This window comes from Rhinoraja longicauda, chromosome 44, assembly GCF_053455715.1.
Source record: "Rhinoraja longicauda isolate Sanriku21f chromosome 44, sRhiLon1.1, whole genome shotgun sequence".
Lineage (NCBI taxonomy): Eukaryota > Metazoa > Chordata > Chondrichthyes > Rajiformes > Arhynchobatidae > Rhinoraja > Rhinoraja longicauda.
In genome coordinates this window covers 4,972,253-4,997,766 of record NC_135996.1, presented here as the reverse complement: position 1 = coordinate 4,997,766, position 25,514 = coordinate 4,972,253, and the positions used below count along the sequence as shown (strand labels likewise).

General features: G+C 46.6%; 1 protein-coding gene across 10 annotated transcripts in view; it reads left to right on the top strand.

The window, feature by feature from the left end:
• The window catches only part of pogzb (pogo transposable element derived with ZNF domain b), a 90,992-nt gene that overhangs the window by 10,168 nt on the left and 55,310 nt on the right, over positions 1-25,514 (top strand). For 9 of the 10 annotated variants that reach the window (XM_078432023.1, XM_078432028.1, XM_078432025.1 and 6 more), the window contains exons 2-5: positions 13,031-13,171; positions 17,987-18,082; positions 21,222-21,403; positions 25,136-25,271. In XM_078432023.1, the coding sequence (XP_078288149.1) occupies positions 13,042-13,171; positions 17,987-18,082; positions 21,222-21,403; positions 25,136-25,271 (544 nt within the window). In that variant the 5' untranslated portion in view covers positions 13,031-13,041. The remainder of the gene's footprint in view (positions 1-13,030; positions 13,172-17,986; positions 18,083-21,221; positions 21,404-25,135; positions 25,272-25,514) is intronic. The other variant, XM_078432020.1, reaches the window with a different exon arrangement.

The window sequence follows — 25,514 nt, the reverse complement described above, 5'->3', positions numbered from 1 at the left end:
ACACTAGGGACAATTTACACTCACACAAGCCAGTTAACATACAAACCTGTATGTCTTTGGAGTGTGGAAGGAAACCGAAGATCTCGGTGAAAACCCAAACGGTCACGGGGAGAACGTACAAACTTCGTACGGACAGCACCCGTAATCGGAATCGTGCCTGGGTTACTGACACTGCAAGGGCTGTAAGACAGCAACTCTAATGCTGTGCCACCATGTCTCCCTATTGTTCTGCTGCCGCCTGCATTCAATGAGGATGTGATATTTTAACTAACCTGCGTACATGACTCAAATTTCTGGGTTCAAGCCTCACGATACTGAAATTGTCAAAATGTTTAATCTTGTTTGCACCATTATAAAAATGCCTTCACAGTGTCAGAGGTTATGGGGAGCAGGCAGGAGAATGGGGTTAGGAGGGAGCGGTAGAGTTGCTGCCTTACAGCGAGTGCTGACTGCGGGCGCCGTCTGTACGGAATTTGTACGTTCTCCCCGTGACCTGCGTGGGTTTTCTCCGAGATCTTCGGTTTCCTCCCACACTCCAAAGACGTACAGGTATGTAGGTTAATTGGCTGGGCAAATGTAAAAATTCCCCCTAGTGTGTGTAGGACAGTGTTAATGTGCGGGGATCGCTGGGCGGCGCGGACCCGGTGGGCCAAAGGGCCTGTTTCCGCGCTGTATATCTAAATCTAGAGCATCCATGATTGAATGATGGGCCAAATGGCCTAATTCTACTCCTATCACTTATGACCTTGTCCCCTCTCTGAGTTTTGAAGGCATAATTCTTGACCGCAAAACCAAGAACTAGTATTAAGGCCTAAAATCATAGAGGTCTTCGCTTACTGTGTGCGGTGGGCTCCGGTTGCTGATGGTTTTCAACTCACTTTGAGACATTACATGCCTCGTAACCATGAAAGTTGGAATCAGTATGGGATGAGTCAGATATCGTCTCTAGTGGGTTGACCTCAGAATTGTGTGTGGCCAGACGGGTGGTGAGCGGTGTCCTTGAGCAGACTTAGTTTTCAGTCGACATAATCAGCAAGTCTATAGTTTTTTCCGAACCGCAAAAGATTTGTATTTGTTGCACAGTGATACAATCAGGAAATGTAGAGCCTGGCTGTGACCTCTGAGACATTATCTTTGAATTACATTAAGCCAACTTGGGCGGCATGGTGGCGCAATGGTAGAGTTGGTGTCTTACAGCGCTTTCAGCGCCGGAGACCCGGGTTCGATCCCGACTACTAGTGCTGTCTGTATGGCGTTTGTACGTTCTCCCCGTGACCGCGTAGGTTTTCTCCGAGATCTTCAGTTTCCTCCCACACTCTAACAGCGTACAGGTTTGTCGGTTAATTGGCTTGGTATAAATGTAAAATTGTTGTCTGTGTGTGTAGGATGATATTAATGCTGAAGAAGGGTCTCGACCCGAAACGTCGCCCATTCCTTCTCTCCTGAGATGCTGCCTGACCTGCTGAGTTACTCCTGCATTTTGTGAATAAATACCTTTGATTTGTACCAGCATCTGCAGTTATTTTCTTACACATAGTATTAATGCTGGTCGGTTTGGACTCGGTGTGCCGAATGGCCTGTTTCAGCGCTGTATCTCTAAACTAAATTAGATTTGAAAATGAAACGCAGACACAATCCTTTCACTAGGGTTGGTTTGAAAGGGGGAATCATGTAGCTGAAAGGTTTGCAATGTCTGGACTGCCCTGAAACTCATGATTTGTGAAGGGACAAAAAGCTGGAGTAACTCAGTAGGTGGCGTTTTGGGTCGACATCCTTCTTTAGACTCGTGTCTGGACCCGAAAGAAGGGTCACGACCTGAAACGCTACCTATTACTTTTCTCCAGAGATGCTGCCTGATCCGCTGAGTTACTCCAGCTTTTTCTGTCTATCTGGTTTAAACCAGCGTCTGCAGTTCTTTCCTACACATTAATGAAGAGAGTCATGACTTCACCACCAGAATGAATGCTGGATTAAATAGGGGGGGGGGGGGGGGGGGAGAAACGGGTCAAGGGGCTAATTATCCACAAATAGCAAGCATGCCTGGGGTGAAATCTCAATCCTACATCAAGGGAAAAGTGAAAGCTTCACAGACGTCTAATAGAAGACCTATGACCTAAAGAACTGTTGTTGCATGACCTGCATGGATGATTCTGTGCTGTCAAATTCACTAGTGGCCACAGTGCTCAAGAAGCCATTCCATTGATCGCCAACAGTGAACCTTAGAGCACTGTCAACGGTTGATGGAAAACACTTGGAGGACTGCTAAGCTGTTGTCTCTGAATGCTGTCGACTCCACCCCACGGCCAGATATCCAGTCTCGGAGTTAGTCTGAAGAAGGGTCTCGACCCGAAACCTCACCCGTTCCTTCTCTCCAGAAATGCTGCCTGTCCCACTGAGTTACTCCAGCATTTTGTGTCTACGGTTTAAACCAGCATCTGCAGTTCCTTCCTATGCACTCGGACGGAGCTAGTGCCGTCCTGATAACTGGAAGTCAAAAAAGCCAAAGGATTATGAAGTTGTTTTGTTGATATGGCTCCTAGTCATACATGAGACGACGTGAGCAGTTACTGCAGTTAATAATTGCAGTTACCTGCAATGACTGTGATTGCAAGGTGGTATTGGGCTTGTATTTAGTTGGTTACTTTATTGTCATTTGTACTGAGGTGCAGTGAAAAGCTTTTAGTGTCCTACCCAGTCAGTGGAAAGACAATACAGGTGCTCCTCAGCTTCTGATGGGGTTCCCCTCCAAGAAACCCATCGGAAACCGGAAGTATTACAAGTCGAAATGCATTGTAATTCTCTCGATCACGTGGCCGGAAGCGAGTGGAGGCTCGGTACAGGTCGCTGCCGTTTGCACCATCGCAAAGTCGAACTATCGCAAGTCGAAACATTGTAAGCACCTGTACATGATTACAATCGAGCTGTCCACAGATTACAGGTGCAGGATGAAGAGAACAATATTTAATGCAAGGTACAGTCCGATTAAAGATAGTCCAAGGGTCTTCAACGAGGCTGATGGGAGGTCAGGACCGCTCTCTAGTTGGTGATAGGATGGTTCGGTTGCCTGATAAGAGCTGGGAAAAGAAACTGTCCCTGAATCTGGAGGTATTTGTGTGGATGTAAGAAGCTTGTTAGTTGAGTCTGAAGATAGATATGGAAAAAAATATGTAGCCCCCCTCCCCCCACTGGGATCGGTTCAACTTAATTTTTTATTGTTCAAAAATCACTCATTGGCTATGTGGATTTTTGTTTAAAATATTCTTACTAGTGGAGTTAAAAGCAGTCTCTTATAGCGCAGTGATTAGGCTGACGTCCCGCCCTGGGAGATTCTGCCCACACGTGCCATCGGCTGCCACACTCTATTTTAAAGAGGAATGTACTGAACAATTATCCAATCATTTGAATCGCTAAAATCAGTCACTGAAAGGAAGCATGCAGGTACAGCAGGCAGTGAAGAAAGCCAATGGAATGTTGGCCTTCATAACAAGAGGAGTTGAGTATAGGAGCAAAGAGGTCCTTCTACAGTTGTACAGGACCCTAGTTAGACCGCACCTGGAGTACCGTGTGCAGTTTTGGTCTCCAAATTTGAGGAAGGATATTGCTATTGAGGACGTGCAGCGTAGGTTTACTAGGTTAATTCCCGGAATGGCGGGACTATCATATGTTGAAAGACTGGAGCGACTAGGCTTGTATACACTGGAATTTAGAAGGATGAGAGGAGATCTTATCGAAACGTATAAGATTATTAAGAGGTTGGACACGTTAGAGGCAGGAAACATGTTCCCAATGTTGGGGGAGTCCAGAACAAGGGGCCACAGTTTAAGAATAAGGGGTAGGCCATTTAGAACTGAGATGAGGAAAAACATTTTCAGTCAGAGAGTTGTGAATCTGTGGAATTCTCTGCCTCAGAAGGCAGTGGAGGCCAATTTTCTGAATGCATTCAAGAGAGAGCTGGATAGAGCTCTTAAGGATAGCGGAGTCAGCGGGTATGGGGAGAAGGCAGGAACGGGGTATTGATTGAGAATGATCAGCCATGATCACATTGAATGGCGGTCAAGGGCCGAATGGCCTCCTCCTGCACCTATTGTCTATTTAGAATCGTAGACGATACAGTGCGGAAACAGGCCCTTCAGCCCAACTTGCCCACACCGACCAACATGTCCCAGCGACACTAGTCCCACCCGCCCGTGTTTGGTCCATATCCCTTCAAACCCGTCCTATTCATGTACCTGCCCAACTGTTTCTTAAACGTTGGGATAGTCCCAGCGTCAACTACCGCCTCTGGCAGCTTGTTCCATAAACCCACCACCCTTTGTGGGGAAAACCCTTTCATTTACTGAAATGGATTGGTCTGGATCGGCTTGGGTCTGGATAGAATTTGTATTTGGTGGCAACTTTTTTTTTCAGATGGAGGCTGCTGTTGCATCTACTTTGCTTACTATCCAAGTCGTCATGTGGGGCCTTGCGCACTTTCGTATTTCATCTGCAAGGACAATATATGCCAAGTGATGAGTTCCAGGTTGAGGGAAGGCAGGCGGTCGGGTTGAGTTCATGACAGCAGAGGTGGTAGGTTGGGTCTTGGTGTGCGACTTGGCAGCTTGAAGCAGGAGAGAAAACCTAAAAGCATATGCATGTGATGCTGTTCTTGTTCAAGGCATGTTCAGATAGCTCCCCTTTAAAATGAGCCTGTTCTGTTAAGTGCTACGATGGACAGATAGACACAAAATGCTGGAGTAACTCAGTGGGACAGGCCGCATCTCTGGATAGAATGAATAGGTGATGTTTCGGGTCGAGACCCTTCTTCAGACTGAAGACTCTCAGTCTGAAGAAGGGTCTCGACCCAAAATGTCACCCATTCCTTCTATCCAGATATGCTGCCTGTCCCGCTGAGTTATTCCAGCATTTTGTGTCTACGTTTAAAACCAGCTTCTGCAGTTCCTTCCTACACATGTGCTATGATGATCTGGTTTTGAATCAATGGCCTACGCTGTGATACTAAATCATAGGAGGGGAAGAGTTCCTTTTAAGCTGCTACAGTCCAGGTCGAGGATCTTCTGCACAAGGCAAGACTTGGAAGGAAGTTGATGTTATCCACAGTTCTATCTTAGACTTTAGAGAAACAGTGGAAGCAGGCCCTGCGGCCCTCCGAATTCACGCCTACCACCGATCACCTCTGTATGCAGACACAATCCTACTCATTAGGGACAATTTACAATTTTTACCAAAGCCAATTTGGCCTACAAACCTGTATGTCTTCGATGTGTGGGAAAAATCTGAGCACCCGGAGAAAACCCACACGGTCACAGGGAAAATGTATGTACTTCGTACAGGCAACACCCATAGTCAGGATGGAATTCTGGTATCTGGCTGTAAGGCAGCAACTTTATCCACTGCACCACCGTGCTGACTGACCGGTGTTGCTGGGGACATACTGGCTGCAGCATTTTGAGTAACTTACTTTGATTGTAAAGTACCTTGGGAGACACTGAGGATATGGGTGGTGGTATCATTTCCAATTGTATCACTGGCCACAGTATTAAAACCACACAGGTAGGCTGCTACAGATCTCCATGAATCAAGAGTCAAGAGTGTTTTATTGTCAGATGCCCCAGAGAGAACAATTAAATTGTTACTTGCAGCACAACAGAAAATGTAAACAGAGTACACTATGTGCAATATAATAAACGAGAGGGAAACAAAGTTCAGTGTGTGTGTATATCTACACATACTTGCATATATAGAGATCGTATATATACACACACACACACACACACATATGCGTACATATATACACACACACCCACACATATGTATATACACACACACATATATACACACACACGTATGTGTATATATATACGCATATATATATACATGTCGTGTGTATATATACACACACACATATATATCATGTGTATATATATATATATCATATACACCTACATACTTGCATATATATATAGATCGTATATATACACACACATACGTACATATACACACACACACACAATGTATATATATATATATATATTATATATATATATATACACACACACATACGTACACACAAAAAACAAAATGCAATAATAGTCTATGTAGTTCAGAGCTTATTTGAGGTAGAGTTTAATAGCCAAATGGCTTTACGGATGAATATCCTCTAGTCTCTTCAAAAGATCAATGTATTAATAATTTTTAAATGGGTCAAGAATTTTAATGTGTTTTTTGACTGCATGTTCACTTTCTGAAGTCAAGTTTTGCGTGAAGGTTTCTTGGAATCTTGCTTTGGAGCTCGGCTACATGTGATGAGTTTCCATTCTTGTTCTTCCATATGGCGTCACGGTGAAAAGCTTTTGTAGAGTGCTAACCAGTCAGCAGAAAGACAAACCATGAGTGGAACCGAACCATTTACAGTGTACAGGATAAGGGAATAATGTTTAATGCAAGGTAAAGCCAGCAAAGTCCGATCAAGGGTAGTCCGAGGGTCACCAATGAGGTAGATTTGGCACTGTTAAAAACCATTTTAGAATTTATTGCATTCAAAATCTGCTCAAATGAAGTATGATTTGAGCAGAATGTGAATGCAATAAATTCTAAAATGGTTTTTAATAGTGCCGAATCTACCTCATTTGTAATATTACCTCATGGTAATATTGTTTTGTTTACAGAACAGTATTTTTGTGGTGTACGTATTGTCATGGCTAACAAAGATGGGTCAATTGCCAATTTTCCCTCCATTTTCCCTTAAATTTAGCTAGTTTGGCTGTGGTTGACCAAATACCTCTTTGGCTTGATGTGCACATTTGGGCAGATGTGAATGTTTCTGGCTTCATTTATTAGTATTTGAGAAAACAGATTTTGCTAATCCCATTGCAGCACATATTTGGAAGCAGCCTAATTTGTATCATTATGAGACTTAACTGTAAACGTACTGTTTTGTTCACACTGGAATTGCTGAGATCCTGGATTTCCACGGTGTGCCTATAAATTGAAACCATGGAAGAAGCACCATGGACCTTGTCATACGTGTGGCTAATGGTAGTCATGTGTAGGCGGAACTGCAGATGCTGGTTTACACCGAAGATAGACACAAAATGCTGCAGTAAAGCATCTCTGGAGAGCAGCCATGACCAAAGCAGGGTCTCGACCCGAAACGTCACCTACTTAAGGTGGCTGTAATTTAAGATGTCGTTGTGATTGCAATTTAAAATCGATCAGCATTGAGCTGGCTCTCATTTAGTGCCCTTTAAAATTGTTGCATTATTCATTATTGAAAGCTTGCAAGTCAGAGTAAGCATTGTAGGCTTTCATTTACAAAACAATTGCTGTGTCCTTTTGAAGGGAAATACTGTGCTTCCAGCAAAAGAGAGTCACCCCACCACATGTTGGCGTAACTCAGTGGGACATGCAGCATTTCTGCAGAGAAGGAATTGGTGAGGTTTCGGGTCGAGGCCCTTGGACTCACCCATTCCTTCTCTCCAGAGATGCTGCCTGTCCCGCCGAATTACTCCAGCACTTTGTGTCTACCTTTGGCTTAAATCAGCATCTGCAGTTCCATTCCTACACGTTGTGCTTCTAAGCAACTGTATTTGTAATTGCGCACACATCTGCGGTTCCAGATTTGATTATATTTTTTGCTCTATATTAATTACCTGCCTTTGGCCAAGCAACGTTTTTGGCACGTACAGCGACCTTCAAAATCCTTGCCTGGAAACAAAAAGAAAATTCAAGAATTCCCACTCTCAAAACAATTAATTGATTTTTTTTTTGTGAGTGTTTGTGATATGGGCAGAGGATTTGACACATTGTGATGTCCCCTGTCATAAGGTCATAAATGACAGGAGCAGAATTTGGCCATTTAGCCCATCAACTCTATGCTGCCATTCAATCATGGCTGATCTAGCTCTCTCTCCTAATCCCATTCTCCTGCCGTTTCCCCAAAACCCCTGACACCCATGCTAATCAAGAATCTCCATCTCTGCCTTGAAAATGTCTATTGACTGCCTCCACAGCCTTCTGCAGCAAAGAATTCCACAGATTCACAACCCTTGGACTAAAGAAAATCCCCCTCATCTCCTTCCTAAAGCACCGTCCTTTAATTCAGAGGCTGTGACCTCTAGTCCTTGACTCCCCCACTAGAGGAAACTTCCTCTCAACATCCACTCTATCCGAGCCTTTCAATATTCGGTACGTTTCAATGAGGCTCCCCCTCATTCTTGTAAACTCCAGCGAGTAAAGGCCTAGATATGGTTATTGGCCATGTGAGCAATGTAACAGTCTGACGGGGGAGTGAATGAATGAATGCTCTTTCCCCTCCCTCAAGGGCGGCACGGTGGCGCAGCGGTAGAGTTGCCGCCTTACAGCGAATGCAGCGCCGTCAGAGACTCAGGTTCGATCCTGACTACGGGCGCCGTCTGTACGGAGTTTGTACGTTCTCCCCGTGACCTGCATGGGTTTTCTCCGAGATCTTAGGTTTCCTCCCACACTCCAAAGACGTGCAGGTTTGTAGGTTAATTGGCTGGGTAAATGTAAAAATTGTCCCTAGTGTGTGTAGGATAGTGTTAATGTGCGGGGATCGCTGGGCGGCGTGGACTCGGTGGGCCGAAAGGGCCTGTTTCCGCGCTGTATCCCTAAATCTAAAAAAAGTGACGGTGGTTCCTTCCCTCGGCAGCGACGTCCTTGCTTCAGGTGTCTGGTCCGTCCGTCTGTCAGTGCCATCGTCGGCTGCCGCACCATCCTCTCCACAATGCTACTGCCCCATGGCCTCCATGGCGCTAACCTGGGCCCCAGCCGTGGGCTCTGTCGGACTGCTCCGCTGACTTGTGAGGCGAGGCTCCCCGACCCGCCAGGCCCCGGCCAGGCTCAGACCGGGACTTCTCCATCTGGGAGGCATCGAGACCACGGCGCCTCGATAACGTCCACGGGCCGCGTTCCCAGTCCGCAGCTGCGGCCGGGCGTGAAGCCTTCAGCCAACACAGGGAAAAGTCTGTCGAAGTGTTGACGTGACAACTTGACGTTTTGTACTGACTGTGTGAACGTTTGTTTGAAGTGGGTGTTGAGTGTTCCTAATCCAAGGGGAACTAGGTTAACTGCTTTGTAGGAAAATAACTGCAGATGCTTGTACAAATTGAAGGCGGCACGGTGGCGCAGCGGTAGAGTTGCTGCCTTACAGCGAATGCAGCGCCTGAGAATCGGGTTCGATCCTGACTACGGGCGCCGTCTGTACGGAGTTTGTACATTCTCCCCGTGACCTGCGTGGGTTTTCTCCGAGATCTTCGGTTTCCTCCCACAATCCAAAGACGTACAGGTATGTAGGTTAATTGGCTGGGTAAATGTAAATTGTCCCTAGTGTGTGTAGGATAGTGTTAGTGTGCGGGGATCGCTGGGCGGCGCGGACCCGGTGGGCCGAAGGGCCTGTTTCCGCGCTGTATCTCTAAATCTAAAGTATCACAAAATGCTGGAGTAACTCAGCGGGTCAGGCAACATTTCAGGAGAGAAGGAATGGGTGACGTTTCGGGTCGAGACCCTTCTTCAGACTAGATCGGGTAGATGCACAGCCTATTGCCCAGAGTCGGTGAGTCGAGGACCAGAGGACATTGATTTAAGGTGAAGGGGAAAAGATTTAGTAGGAATCTGAGGGGTAACTTTTTCACACAAATGGTGGTGGGTGCATGGACCAAGGAGGTAGTTGAGGCAGGGACTATCCCAACATTTAAGAAACAGTTAGACAGGTACATGGATAGGACAGGTTTGGAGGGATATGGGGCAAATGCAGGCAGGTAGGACTCGTGTAGCTGGGACATGTTGGCCAGTGCGGGCAAGTTGGACCGAAGGTCCTGTTTCCACGCTGTATCACAACAGAGGGAATTTTCAGCCAGAGAATCTGTCACTATGTCTCGTGTTTTTTGGAATGTGGGAGGAACCCAGAGCACATTAGAGGGAAACCCACAAAGTCATAGGGAGAGCAGACAAACAGTGCCCAAGGTCAAGACTCAACAGGTGCCCAGGAGCTGTGAAGCAATTATGCTTGGGTGTGTCGCCAAGGCTGCCTCACTGCAGTGTCGGATTAGTATCTGATCTCGAGACAGGATACAAACTGTAAAGCATCCGCATCTCTCACCAACAGACTTGTGTTCAAATATTCTGCTGAACAACATCCCGTCTCCATCTCTGTATAGATCTCAGTTTGAATGAGTCAGAAGAAGGGTCATGACCCGAAACGTCACCAATTCCATCTCTCCAGAGATGCTGTCTGACCCGCTGAGTTACTCCAGCTTTTTGTGCCCATTCTCAGTTTATCATCCTGTCCTACCCAAATCTCACTACCTTACGCCAAAGACGTAGAGGTTTGTAAGTTAATTGGCTTCGATAAGTTGTAAAATAGTTCCCTAGTGAGGGTAGGTTAGTGTATAGGGTGATCGCTGGTCGGCACGGACTTGGTGGACCGAAGGGCCACGGTGGCGCAGCGGTAGAGTTGCTGCCTTACAGCAAATGCAGCACCGGAGACTCGGGTTCGATCCTGACTCTGGGCGCCGTCTAAGGAGTTTGTACGTTCTCCCCGTGACCTGCGTGGGTTTTCTCCGATATCTTCGGTTTCCTCCCACACTCCAAGACGTACAGGTATGTAGGTTAATTGACTAGGTAACTGTAAAAAAATTGTCCCTAGTGTGTGTAGGATAGTGTTAGTGTGCGGGGATCGCTGGGCGGCGTGGACTCGGTGGGCCAAAGGGCCTGTTTCCGCGTTGTATCTCTAAATCTAAAATCTCCAAAGTCGACTCCTGACTGTTTTGCATTGGAGCATTGTCCCACCAGTCAGATTTACCAATTGTATTACTAAATGCCTCTGAATTACTGCAGCTACTGTCACTACTATTCTGCTGAAACACTCTTCCTTCATTTGGACTATTAAAGAACGTTAAAGCATGGAAGTAGGTCTTTTTGTCCACTAAGTAATTCCCAGCCATCGAGCACCCATTCATGTTTTTAGTTTAGTTTAGCGGTACAGCGTGGGAATAGACCCTTCGGCCCAGTGATCCCCGCACACTTATGCTATCCTACACTCACTAGGGACAATTTACAATTCTACCAAGCTAATGAACCTACAAACCTGCCCGTCTTTGGAGTGTGGGAGGAAATCGGAGCCCCCGGAGAAAACCCACGCAGGTCACGGGGAGAACGTACAAACTCCGTACAGACGGCGCCCATAGTCGTGATTGAGCACACGTCCCTGGCGCCGAGAGGCAGCAGTTCTACCGCAGCGCCACTGTGTCGCACTTGCAAATCACTGTTTTTGTCTTCCTCATGTACCATCCCCTTCTGTATTTTACGACTGTATTTTACAGTTTCCAATTAACCTATCAACCTGCATGTCTTTGAATGTGGAGGAAAAAGGGTGACCCTGGGTGAATCCCATGGATTTCAAGGGAGAAAGAGGAATCAACTTGGGTCACAGGAGCTGTGAGGCAACAGCACTGCCTGCTTGTTGTAGATTTTGTACTTTTGACCTGTTGAAGTTTGAGTTTGAAGGTAGACGCCCAATGCTGGAGTAACTCAGCGGGACAGGCAATATCTCTGGATAGAAAGAATGGGTGACGTTTCGGGTCGAGACCCTTTTTCAGACCTGGGTCTGAAGAAGGGTCCCGACCCGAAAGGTCACCTATTTCTTTTCCCCAGAGATGCTGGATTCAACAGGGTTTTACTGTGAAAGACCTGGGATCTGTACAGAATTGGCATTGTACTCAATGTACAGGGTGGTCTGGGAGCGGCCCCATACCAAACGAAGCCCTTGACTTTAGTACAGGTTCTCCCCAGGTTACGATGGTCCAAATTGCGATAGTTCGTCTTTGCGATGGTGCAGACGGCAGGGACCCGTAGCGAGACGCCGCTCGCTTCCGATCACGCGCGATTGAAACGTGATGGCGAGTTTTCAATGCATTTTGACTAATGATACTTTCGGTTTCCAATGGGTTTCTCGGAACGGAACCCCATCGGAAACTGAGGAAGGAACTGGTTTAAACCGAAGATAGACACAAAATGCTAGAGTAACTCAGCGGGAAAGGCAGCATCTCTGGAGAGATTTATTCACAAAATGCTGGAGTAACTCAGCAGGTCAGGCAGCATCTCAGGAGAGAAGGAATGGGCGACGTTTCGGGTCGAGACCCTTCTTCAGCCTGATTTCAGGGGGGCGGGACAAAGGAAGGATATAGGTGGAGACAGGAAGATAGAGGGAGATCTGGGGAGGGGAAGAGAAGGACAGAGGAATTATCTAAAGTTGGAGAGGTCAATGTTCATACCACTGGGCTGCAAGCTGCCCAGGCGAAATATGAGGTGCTGTTCCTCCAATTTGCGGTGGGCCTCACTATGGCACTGGAGGAGGCCCATGACAGAAAGGTCAGACTGGGAATGGGAGGGGGAGTTGAAGTGCTCAGCCACCGGGGAGATCAGGTTGGTTAATGCGGACTGAGCACAGGTGTTGAGCGAAACGATCGCCGAGCCTGCGTTTGGTTTCGCCGATGTAAATAAGTTGACATCTGGAGCAGCCGCTGCAATAGATGAGGTTCTCTGGAGAGAACTCTGAAGAAGGGTCTTGACCCAAAAAGTCACCCATTCCTTCTCTCCAGAGATGTTGTCTGTCTCGCTGAGTTACTCCAGCATTTTGTGTCTACCCTTGACTTTAGTGCCAGGTATGTGGAGTAATAGGCCAGGAAGGTTCAGAAATGACAATCTGATGTGGGCTTGATATTAACTTGTATTCATAAACATGTATGACATCTGCTTTTTATCATTTGATTTATATGATGTTGGATACGGTGCTGCCCATGGTAATGTTTTGACTTCTGAAGAAGGGTCTCGACCCGAAGTGTCACCCATTCCTTATATCCAGAGGTGTGCTGTCTGTCCGGCTGAGTTACTCCAGCATTTTGCATCTACGTTGCAAATCGGCGTCTGCAGTTCCTTCCTACACAGGAGTTTGAGCTTGGCTCTGCATACAGTGAGCAATGTTTTTTAACTGGGTTCTTTCACTGTCTTCCAGGTGCTGCCAACATGGCGGACACAGATTTATTCATGGAGTGCGAGGAAGAGGAACTGGAGCCGTGGCAGCTCATAGAAGATGACGTTGTGGATGATACAGGTGGTGGGATGTTGATGGCGGTATCCAACAGTCTCAATATAGGTAACTTAAGGAAACAGTTACCCTGGTTTAGTTACTGATTCATGTTGCGGCACCAGCAGAATTACTGGTGGTGTTCCTACTGTAGTCTTGGGAGACCTCCCTTCTATTGACCCCATCTACACCTCACTCTGCCTCGGCAAGGCCAGCGGCATAAAAGAAGGGTCTCGACCCGAAACGTCGCCCATTCCTTCTCTCCAGAGATGCTGCCTGTCCCGCAGAGTTACTCCAGCTTTATGTGTTAATCTTCAGCATAATCAAGGACGAGTCGCACCCTGGCCACTCCCTCTTCTCCCCTCTCCCATCAGGCAAATCAGGTATATAAAAGTGTGAAAACGCACACCTCCAGATTCAGGGACAGTTTCTTCCCAGCTGTTTTCAGGCAATTGAATCATCCTACCACAACCAGAGAGCAGTGCTGGACTACTATCTACCTCTTCGGAAACCCACGGACTTTTCCTTGATCGAACTCTGCTGGCTTTTCCATGCACTAAACGTTATTCCTTTGTACTGTAATACACTGTAGGAAAATAACTGCAGATGCTGGTACAAATCTGATACATCAGTCTGAAGAAGGGTCTCCACCCGAAATGTCACCCATTCCTTCTCTCCAAGATGCTGCCTGACCTGCTGAGTTAATAGACAATAGGTGCAGGAGGTGGCCATTCGGCCCTTCGAGCCAGCACCGCCATTCAATGTGATCATGGCTGATCATTCCCAATAAGTACCCCGTTCCTGCCTTCTCCCCATACCCCCTGACTCCGCTATCCTTAAGAGCTCTATCCAGCTCTCTCTTGAATGCATTCAAAGAATTGGCCTCCACTGCCTTCTGAGGCAGAGAATTCCACAGATTCACAACTCTCTGACTGAAAAAAGTTTTTCCTCGTCTCCGTTCTAAATGGCCTACCCCTTATTCTTAAACTATGGCCAGCATTTACTGCAGCATTTTGTAATACACTGTAAATATGTACACAGTATGGCTCGATTGCAATCAAGTATTTTCTTTCTGCTGTCTGGACACACAACATAAGCTTTTCACTGTACCTCGGTACACGTGACAATAAACTAAACTGAACTGGAGAGGTAAATCCTGCTAGGAATATGATTGCTTTTTCTGGGACAGATTTGCTGCTCTTGCCCCTCTGCCAGCGCTGGCTGGCTTGTGGTTGTTCTTTGCTGTGGGACTAAACCATTGGGAATATCTGCGCTGAGCAGGTGGGCTGGTCAAATCCTGCTGAAGATGGATACGAGAGTCAATAGTGTTTTATTGTCAGATGTCCCCGATAGAATTATGAAGTTCTTACTTGCAGCAGCACCACAGAATATGTAAACATTGTAAACTATAAACAATATAATAAACAAGAGAGAAAACAAAAGTTCAATAAGTGTGTGTATATATACGCACTTGGGATATAAGAAAATAGCTGAAATTTAGAAGATTGAGGGGGGATCTTATAGAAACTTACAAAATTCTTAAGGGGTTGGACAGGCTAGATGCAGGAAGATTGTTCCCGAAGTTGGGGAAGTCCAGAACAAGGGGTCACAGTTTAAGGATAAGGGGGAAGTCTTTTAGGACCAAGATGAGAAAGTTTTTTTTCACAGAGAGAGTGGTGAATCTGTGGAATTCTCTGCCACGGAAGGTAGTTGAGGCCAGTTCATTGGCTATATTTAAGAGGGAGTTAGATGTGGGCCTTGTGGCTAAAGGGATCAGGGGGTATGGAGAGAAGGCAGGTACGGGATACTGAGTTGGATGATCAGCCATGATCATATTGAATGGCGGTGCAGACTCGAAGGGCCGAATGGCCTACTCCTGCACCTATTTTCTATGTTTCTAACTGCAGATGCTGGTACAAATCGAAGGTATTTATTCACAAAATGCTGGAGTAACTCAGCAGGTCAGGCAGCACCTCGGGAGTTACTCCAGCATTTTGTGAATATATACGCACTTGGGAGTCTCTTGATCTGGACCGTCCAACCTGGCGTAGCAAGCTCACCACAGGAGCCCGTGCAGCAGAGAACAGACGCACTGCAGAGGCCCAGAGGAAACGCACCGCGCGCAAGGCCCGGGCTTCCTCCACTTCCACTGCAGGACCCATCCACTTGTGCCCTACGTGTGGGCGTGCCTTCCGGGCCCGGATTGGCCTCACCAGTCACTCCCGAACCCACAGTCACCAATCCTCCAACTGAAAGTGATGTCATGGTCATCTTCGAACCCGAAGGACGAACAACAACATATATACGCATACTCACAAATACACATATGTAGATCACATATATAAACACACACGCGTACGCACACGCAAAAAACAAACGATAATAGTGCAATAATAGACAACAGACAATAGGTACAGGAGGAGGCCATTCAGCCCTTCGAGCCAGCACCGCCATTCAATGTGATCATGGCTGATCATTCTCAATCAGTACCCCGTTCCTGCTTTCTCCCCATACCCCCTGACTCCGCTATTCTTAAGAGCTCTATCTAGCTCTCTCTTGAATAATAGTCTATGTAGTTCAGAGCTTCTTTGAGGTTGCATTGTTTAATAGCCGAATGGCTGTAGGGAAGAAGCTGTTCCTGAACCTGGACGTTACAGTTTTCAGGCTCCTGTACCTTCTTCCCGATCGCAGTGGTGAGATGAGTGCATGGCCAGGGTGGTGTGGGTCTCTGGTGATGCTGGCTGCCAAAACGCTGGAGAAACGCAGCGGGACAGGCAGCATCTCTGGAGAGAAGGAATGGGTGACGTTTCGTGTCGAGACCCATCTTCACACTGTCTTGCTGTCGGGTGCTGATGACAAAAGTTTAATATTTGCTGGAAAACTCCGCAATTTTCACAAGATTCTAGCAGTCCCCTCTTGGCACACTCTTGAGAATGCTTCGCCCTAAATATGGACATTATTTCTGAGCTTTCAGCCTGTGCAAATGCTTTGCAGTCACCTGGAGGATTCTGTGCTAATGATAGTCCTTTGGATTCCCCTGCAGATATTGGCAATCTCCCAGGACTACCCCCCCAGGTAATTGCTATCCTGCAAGGCTCCTCTGGAAAATATTTCTACAGGGACTTTTCTCCACTGTTTGCATTCTACAGAAACCCAGTCTTCTCCTTCCCACATCCTTATCACCTTTGCCAAAACTTGCCTCTCCCTAGGTTCCGAAGATAAACACAAAAAGTTGGGGTAACTCAGCGGGTCAGACAGCATCGCTGCCGAAAAGGAATAGGTGACGTTTCGGATCAAGATCCTTCTTCAGACTGAGAGTCAGGGTAAAGGGAAACAAGAGATATAGACGGTGATGTATAAAACTAATGAATGAAAGATAGGCAAAAAAGTAACGATGGTCAAGGAAACAAGCCATTGTGAGCTGTGGCCGAGATGAAAACAAGTACAGATGCTGCCCGACTTACGATGCTTCGACTTACGATATTTCGGCTTTGGTGCAAATGGTAGTGAGCCGTAGCTCGCTTCCGGCCACGAGATCGGGTGTATTAAACGCATTTCAACTTACGATATTTTCGTTTTCCAATGGGATTCTCGGAACGTAACCCCGTCATAAGTTGAGGAGCACTTGGACAGACAATGTGACTCAACAAGGCGGCTTTTAAGCTGGTACAACTTGGGTGGGGGAGGGATGGAGAGAGGGGGGATGCAAGGGTTACTTAGGCCACAACTAACAATGGCTTGTTTTCTTTATGTTCGTTATTTTTTTTGCATATCTTTTGTTTTCATTTGTTTCATATCTCTCGACGTCATCTTCTATATCTATATATATAGATAATGTCCCTCACGCCTGACTCTCAGGCTGAAGAAGACTCTCGACCCAAAACGTCGCCCTTTCCTTTTCTCCAGAGATGCTGCCTGTCCCGCTGAGCTACTCCGGCTTTTTGTGTCTCTCGGTTTAAACCGGCATCTGCGGCTCCTTGCTACACATCTCCCGAGGTTCCACACAGCTATGCAAATGTGGCAGGGTTGGTTGTGACTTTTGCCTCGTAGCCTCAGGAAGTGGGAGGTATTTCGTGGCTAATTGTCGCCGCCGCTGTTTTTCATAATGGCCATCTTCATTACAATGGAAACATCATAATCAAATCAAGAAACCACAATGGCGCGCACATCCTAATGTGCAATTGCTTTGCAACACAATTGTGGTTCAGCTGCGGATCGGCTCGCAGGGTAATGCCTCCACTGCCATGGCTGTTCCACGGTCGCTTTTGCTTGTGCCTCAGGTTTATCAATGAAAACACACCAGGGGTTAATTCCCGGGATGGCGGGACTGAAATATGAGGAAAGAGTGGGTCGAATTCACTGGAATTTAGAAGGATGAGAGGGGATCTTATAGAAACATATAAAATTCTTAAGGGATTGGACGGGCTAGATGCAGGAAAAGTGTTCTCCATGTAGGGGGAGTCCAGAACCAGGGGTCACAGTTTAAGAATAAGTGGTAGATCCAGAGAGTTGTGAATCTGTGGAATTCTCTGCCACAGAAGGCAGTGGAGGTCAATTCACTGGATGTTTTCAAGAGAGAGTTAGATTTAGCTCTTGGGGCTAATGGAATCGAGGGATATGGGGAAAAAGCAGGAACGGGTACTGATTTTGGATGATCAACCATGATCACATTGAATGGCGGTGCTGGCTCGAAGAGCCGAATGGCCGCCTCCTGCACCTATTTTCTATGTTTCTATTTCAGTAACGTTTCACAAACACATTCAACCTAAACATTTGAATACTGCAACCAAATGAATGCACATGTTGGAGGCGTGGGGGGTTTCTTGAGTGTGCTGTGCTGTTATAACTTATTTTTGTTAAGAGTACATGTTTTGTTTGTTTCAGGACTTAAATCTGTTTTTTCGACCACAAGTATTGGTGATCAGCAGAGCAGTGAGGTGGGAAAGAAACCAATGATGACAGTTCTTCCCTCTAATAACAGTAAGTTGGAAGTTTGTTTGTGTCTTTCGTTTGTATCTCTTACAACTTAGAAGAAGGGTCTCGGCCTGAATCATCACCCATTCCTTCTCTCCAGAGATGCTGCCTGGATGTAGTAAATGCGTTACTCCAACATTTTGTGTCTTATCTTCGGTTTAAACCAGCATCTGCAGTTCCTTCCTTCACATCTCTAACAACGTCGTTTTGTTTAGAGACGCAGCACGGAAGCCGGTCCTTCAGCCCACCGAGTCCGTGCCGACCTGCGATCTCCGTACCCTAGCACTATCCTACACACACTTGGGACAATTTACAGCTTTTACCAAAGCCAATTAACCTACCAACCTGCACGTTTTCGGAGTGTGGGGGGAGACTGGAGCACCCGGAGGAAACCCACGCAGTCACAGGGAGAGCGTACAAACTCCGTACAGACAGCACCCGTAGTCAGGATTGAATCCTGATCTAACCTACCTTATTGCGACTCTTATTTTTAATCATGCCCTTTCTCTGTAACTATAATGCTCCAATGCTATATTTTCACTTTAAAGTTTAGTTTAGGCCCTTCAACCCACTGAGTCTACGTCAACCGGCAATCACCCAAGCACTAGTTCTACCCTAAACACCAGGGAACAATTTACAGAGTCAATTAACCTACAATCCTGTAAGTCTTCGGAGTGTGGGATGAAACCGGAGCACCCAGAGAAAACCCACGTGGTCACAGGGATAATGTACGAACTCCATATTGACAGCACCCGTAGTCAGGATCGAACCCAGGTCTCTGTGGCTGAGAGGCAGCAACTTCACCGCTGCGACACTGCTGCCCAAATCTGATTTGTGTTCTTTGATTTCTGCTGGCTGTCGAGTTGGCAGAACAGCTCTAGAGCAAGCAGCAGAAACTTGCCAAAGGAAAGGTGGTGGCTTTTTGAAACCAAACCCCATAGCTGTTAATGCTGGAAAACCCCCAACAGGCCAGTTCATGCCTGTTTAGTTTAGAGATACAGCGTGGAAATGGGCCACTCGGCCCACTGAGTCTGCGCTGACCGGTAAACACCCGCGCACTAGTTCTCTCCCACACACTAGGGGCAACTTTGGAAAGTGGGAGGAAACTGGAGAAAACCTACGCGGTCACGGGGAGAAAATAGAAACTCCGTGCAGGCGGCACCGTAGTCGGGATCCGACCCGGATCTCTGGCGCTGTAAGACCGCAACTCTACCGCTGTGCCATCCTGCCGTAGAGAGAGAGAAAGAGAGAGATACGCAGACCGAGTCAGCATTCATAACTTGTAATTTGTGGTTCAAGGTTATTAACCAAAGCACGAGCTAAGTTTCTCTGTCAATGTGACTTTAGTGGCTTTCAAACATGCACCAATTAAATACAATTGGTCATGTCAGCCTAACCTGCACTACAAGTCAAGTCAAGTTTATTTGTCACATACACATACACGATGTGCAGTGAAATGAAAGTGGCAATGCCTGCGGATTGTGCAAAAAAAGAATTACAGTTACAGCATATAAATTAAAGTTAATACAGAGAAGACAAAATTTAGTCCCTGGAGTTATAAAAGTTAACAGTCCTGATGGCCTGTGGAAAGAAACTCCGTCTCATCCTCTCTGTTTTCACTGCGTGACAGCGGAGGCGCTTGCCTGACCGTAGCAGCTGGAACAGTCCGTTACTGGGGTGGCAGGGGTCCCTCATAATCTTGCTTGCTCTCTATAGTAGTGACTGTAGGCGGCACGGTGGCGAAACGGTAGAGCTGGTATCGATCCCGACTACGGGTGCTGTCTGTACGGAGTTTGTACGTTCTCCCCGTGACCTGCGTGGGTTTTCTCCGAGATCTTCGCTTTCCTCCCACACTCCAAAGACCTACAGGTTTGTCGGTTAATTGGCTTGGTAAAATTGTAAATTGTCCCCTGTGTGTAGGATAATATTAATGTGCGGGCTATTGCTGGTCATAGAAAGTAGGTGCGGGAGTAGGCCCTTTCATGCCAGCACCGCCATTCAATATGATAATGGCAGATCGTCCATCCATCATCAGCACCCTGTTCCTGCTTTTTGCCCATATCGTTTGATTCCGCGCTGTGTCTCTAAACTAAACTAAACATATTGCGAAATCCTGATGCGTATGATTTTCTAAGAATGCAACCCCTCGGGTACATGGGTGTAGCTTTGAGTCAGAAATTGGCACAAGCAGGGTTAATGAAAAATGCTACAAAAGAAATCAGAGTTGCCTTTCTGAAGCGCATAATTGCTCAGCTTTTATTACTGAACTGTGATTTATAAAAAGTCTTCAGGCTATAATATTTTGAACTCTGCAGTACTGTGCGATAATATTTCACCTGCCAACGAAAGGTTTATACCCCAAGGGTTTCGTGCATGTGTAAGTGTGTTGAATTGCCTTCATTAAAGTGAAGAATACTCCATGTTGGAGATAGTAATGGTGTATCAGTGTTAACTGTGAATGCCATGACAGAGGGGTGTGACCGAGTTGTGGGAAGATAACCAGTCAGAGTGACTAGTTTAGAGATGCAGCGCGGAAACAGGCCCTTCAGCCCACCGGGTCCGCGCCGACCAGTGATCCCTGTATATTAACACTATCCTACACACACTAGGGACAATTTTTTTAAACATTTATACCAACCAATTAACCTACAGACCTGTACGTCTTTGGAGTGTGGGAGGAAACCGAAGAGAGAGAGAGAGAGATATGCGGAGGGCGAGAGGAGAGAGGAGAGAGGGGAGAGCGAGGAAAAGGCAGCAACTCTACTTCTGTGCCATCTTACCCTTCTGTTACAGAGCAATCTGTTAATCTGCATCAAGCATTACTATTAAATGTGTAGGAAAGAATTGCAAATGCTGGTTTAAATCGAAGGTAGACACAAAATGCGCTGAGTAACTCAGCGGGACAGGCAGCATCTCTGGAGAGAAGGAATGGGTGACGTTTCGGGTCGAGACCCTACAGTCTGAAGAAGGGTCTCGATCCAAAACATCAGCCATTCCTTCTCTCCAGAGATGCTGCCTGTCCCGCCGAGTTACTCCAGCATCTTGTGTATTGCTATTAAATAACGAGTGTCTTAAACAATGAGAATTGATTTTGAAATTATACTTCTAAGTCGATTGCTACATGACTTTTGTTCCCTCTTCTCAGCCGTTAGTCCTTTGATGAATTTGGGCAACCAGTCTTTGATTGTAACGCAGAATCCATCGGGCATGGGCTCTCAAATGTCAATGCCGCCAATGTACCAGCCTGCCGCTGTGCAAATGCTGCAGGATCCAAAGTCTGGGGTGACCAGCACTGTTACGGGGCAGCCCATCTTGATCGCCACTCAAGTAAGTTGTGTCCTCCATTGTCACCACATAGACCCCTGAGGGGGATATATGATATCAAATGGTTTGCCTTCCACAATTGTTGACTCTCGGACAGATAAAATGCCCACTGTTTTTATGTGTTAGCGGGCAACTGCTAATGCCCCACGTGTTGTCAACATAGAAACATAGAAAATAGGTGCAGGAGGAGGCCATTCGACCCTTCGAGCCAGCACCGCCATTCATTGTGATCTTGGCTGATCATCCACAATCAGTAACCCGTGCCTGCCTTCTCCCCATATCCCTTGATTTCTTTGGTGTTTTTCATTAAAACCAGATGTCCCTTTATACGTGAACCCAGGGAATAGTGTTAGTCGGATACTGTCATGTGAAATACATCAACAAAATATTATTCATCATCGAAAAGTAACCTTTTTTTTAACATATAATCAAATACAGAAATATATATAGAGAATAAAACCTATGGCTCTTTTGCAAAAGCTAAAAAATGACTATTACATCATTGACTAAATATGCATATTATTGACATGGTATTAATATAAATCTTCATAGAAAGACTGGAGCGACTAGGCTTGTATACACTGGAATTTAGAAGTCAAGCTGGGAATGGGTTCTGAGATGATTTACGAGGATGTTGCCAGGACCCGAGGGTCTGAGCAAAAGGGAGAGGTTGAACAGGCAGGAACTCTATTCCTAGGAGCTCTGGAGGATATGGGGTGACCTTTTAGAGGTGCATAAAATCATGAGAGGAATAGATCGGGTAATGCAGAGTCTCTTGCCAGAGTAGGTGAATCGAGGACCAGAGGACATAGTTTTAAGGTGAAGGGGGAAAAATTTAATAGGAATCTGAGGGGTAATGTTTTTGCGCAGAGGGTGGGTGGGTGTGTGGAACAAGCTGCTGGAGGAGGTAGTTGAGGCAGGGTCTATTGCAACGTTTAAGAAACAGTTGGACAGGTACATGGATAGGACAGGTTTGAAGGGATACGGGCAGGCGGGACTAGTGTAGCTGGGACATGTTGGCCGGTGTGAGCATGTTGGGCCGTAGGGCCTATTTCCACACTATCATTCTATGACATTCTGATCTGATGGGTTAGATATGAAAGACAGGAGCGATTAGGCTTGTATACATTGGAATTTAGAAGGATGAGAGGAGATCTTATCGAAACGTATAAGATTATTAAGGGGTTGGACACATTAGAGGCAGGAAACATGTTCCCAATGTTGGGGGAGTCCAGAACAAGGGGCCACAGTTTAAGAATAAGGGGTAGGCCATTTAGAACTGAGATGAGGAAAAACGTTTTCAGTCAGAGAGTTGTGAATCTGTGGAATTCTCTGCCTCAGAAGGCAGTGGAGGCCAATTCTCTGAATGCATTCAAGAGAGAGCTAGATAGAGCTCTTAAGGATAGCGGAGTCAGGGGGTATGGGGAGAAGGCAGGAACGGGGCACTGATTGAGAATGATCAGCCATGATCATATTGAATGGCGGTGCTGGCTCGAAGGGCCGAATGGCCTCCTCCTGCACCTATTGTGTGGTTAATTCCACTGCTTGTTCATTTTAAACTGGTCAGAGCAAACATTTTCAGGAGATGTTACCCAGAAGGACGAGGCTTTAAAAATTGAAAGCTATGGTCATAGAGTGAGGAAACGGGTCCTACCAGCCAACACGTCCCAGTTACACTAGTCCCACTTGCCTGCGTTTGGTCCATATCCCTCCAAACCTGTCCAATCTATGTACCAATCTAACTGTTTCTTAAATTTTAGATTTAGAGAGAGATACAGTGCGGAAACAGGCCCTTCGGCCCACCGAGTCCGCGCCGCCCAGCGATCCCCGCACATTAACACTATCCTACACACACTGGGGACAATTTTTTTAAAAAACATTTACCCAGTCAATTAACCTACATACCTGTACGCCTTTGGAGTGTGGGAGGAAACCGAAGATCTCGGAGAAAACCCACGCAGGTCACGAGGAGAACGTACAAACTCCGTACAGACGGCGCCCGTAGTCGGGATGGAACCCGAGTCTCCGGCGCTGCATTCGCTGTAAGGCAGCAACTCTACCGCTGCGCCACCGTGACCGCCCGAACAAGAATTTAAATGTTGGGATAGTCCCAGCTTCCGCTACCTCCTCTGGCAGCTTGTTCCATACACCCACCACCCTATGTGTGAAAACGTTACCCTTCAGATTGCTCATGAATTTTGCCACCAGACACGTGTGCTTTTAAGAAACAGTTCAGTTTTACCATGGAAATAGGCCCTTCGGCCCATCGAGGCCACACCAACCATTGGTCACCTATTCACACTGGTTCTGTGTCATTCCACTTTTGCATCCACTCCATGTACACTAGGGGCAATTTAGAGGCCAATGCACCTGCAAACCCACACGTTTCGGGATGTGGGAGGAAATCGGAGCACCCGGGGGAAACCAATAAGGTCATGGAGAAAGTGCAAATTCCACAGAGATCGCACCTGAGGTCAGGATTGAACACTGGACCTATGAGGCAGCGGCTCGCCCAGCAGCACCACCATCTTATTTCAGTTGTAGAATTAACACTTTTATTTTTGCTTTTGCTTTAGATTTTGCTCCCCTTTTTACCATTGAATCTGTGGTACATCTTCATTTCATGAGTGTATCGCCTTGCACAAGAACGTTTGAGCATTAGCTTCGCTCAACACCTTTGCTCAAGCTCGGCGATCGCTTCGCTCAATACCTTCGCTCAGTCCGCCTTAACCAACCTGATCTCCCGGTGGCTGAGCACTTCAACTCCCCCTCCCACTCCCGGTCTGACCTTTCTGTCATGGGCCTCCTCCAGTGCCATAGTGAGGCCCACCGGAAATTGGAGGAACAGCACCTCATATTTCGCCTGGGAAGCTTGCAGCCCAGCGGTATGAAGATTGACAGGGCCCTAGTGAGACCGCACTTGGAGTACTGTGTGCAGTTTTGGTCTCCAAATTTGAGGAAGGATACTCTTGCTATTGAAGGCGTGCAGCATAGGTTTACTAGGTTAATTCCTGGAATGGCGGGACTGTCATATGTTGAAAGACTGGAACGACTAGGCTTGTATACACTGGAATTTAGAAGGATGAGAGGGGATCTTATCGAAAAGTATAAGATTATTAAGGGGTTGGACACGTTAGAAGCAGGAAACATGTTCCTAATGTTGGGGGAGTCCAGAACAAGGGGCCACAGTTTAAGAATAAGGGGTCGGCCATTTAGAACGGAGATGAGGAAAAACCCTTTTCAGTCAGAGTTGTGAATCTGTGGAATTCTCTGCCTCAGAAGGCAGTGGAGGCCAATTCTCTGAATGCATTCAAGAGAGAGCTAGATAGAGCTCTTAAGGATAGCGGAGTCAGGGGGTATGGGGAGAAGGCAGGAACGGGGTACTGATTAAGAATGATCAGCCATGATCGCATTGAATGGCGGTGCTGGCTCGAAGGGCCGAATGGCCTCCTCCTGCACCTATTGTCTATTCTCCAACTTTAGATAGTTCCTCTGTCCCTCTCTTCACCTCCCCCTTCCCAGATCTCCCACTGTCTTCCTTTGTCCCGCCCCCCCCCCCCTGACATCAGTCTGAAGAAGGGTCTCGACCCGAAACGTTGCCCATTCCTTCTCTCCCGAGATGCTGCCCGACCCGCTGAGTTACTCCAGCATTTTGTGAAATAAATACCTTCGATTTGTACTGGCGTCTGCAGTCATTTCCTTACACTAATGGTCCACTGCGGTTTATTTCAACAGGGTTTTACCGTGAAAGACCTGAGATCTGTACAGAACCCAGTTGGCATTGTACTCAATGTACAGGGTGGTCAGGGAGCAGCCCCATACCAAACGAAGCCCTTGACTTTAGTGCCAGGTACGTGGGGCAATGGACCAGGTAGGTTAATAAATGACAATCTGATTCATGCTTAATATTAACATGTCAATACAAATGTATGCCATCTGGTTGTGTGTAGACATCTTTCGGTTGAAATGATGTTGAATATGGTGCTGCCTTTGCTAATGTTTTGAAGTCTGACCTGCAACGCCACCCATTCCTTTGTTGTAGTTCGTGACCGATTAACAGAATAGTCAAACGACCAAAGGTATTTATTCGCAAAATGCTGGAGTAACTCAGCAG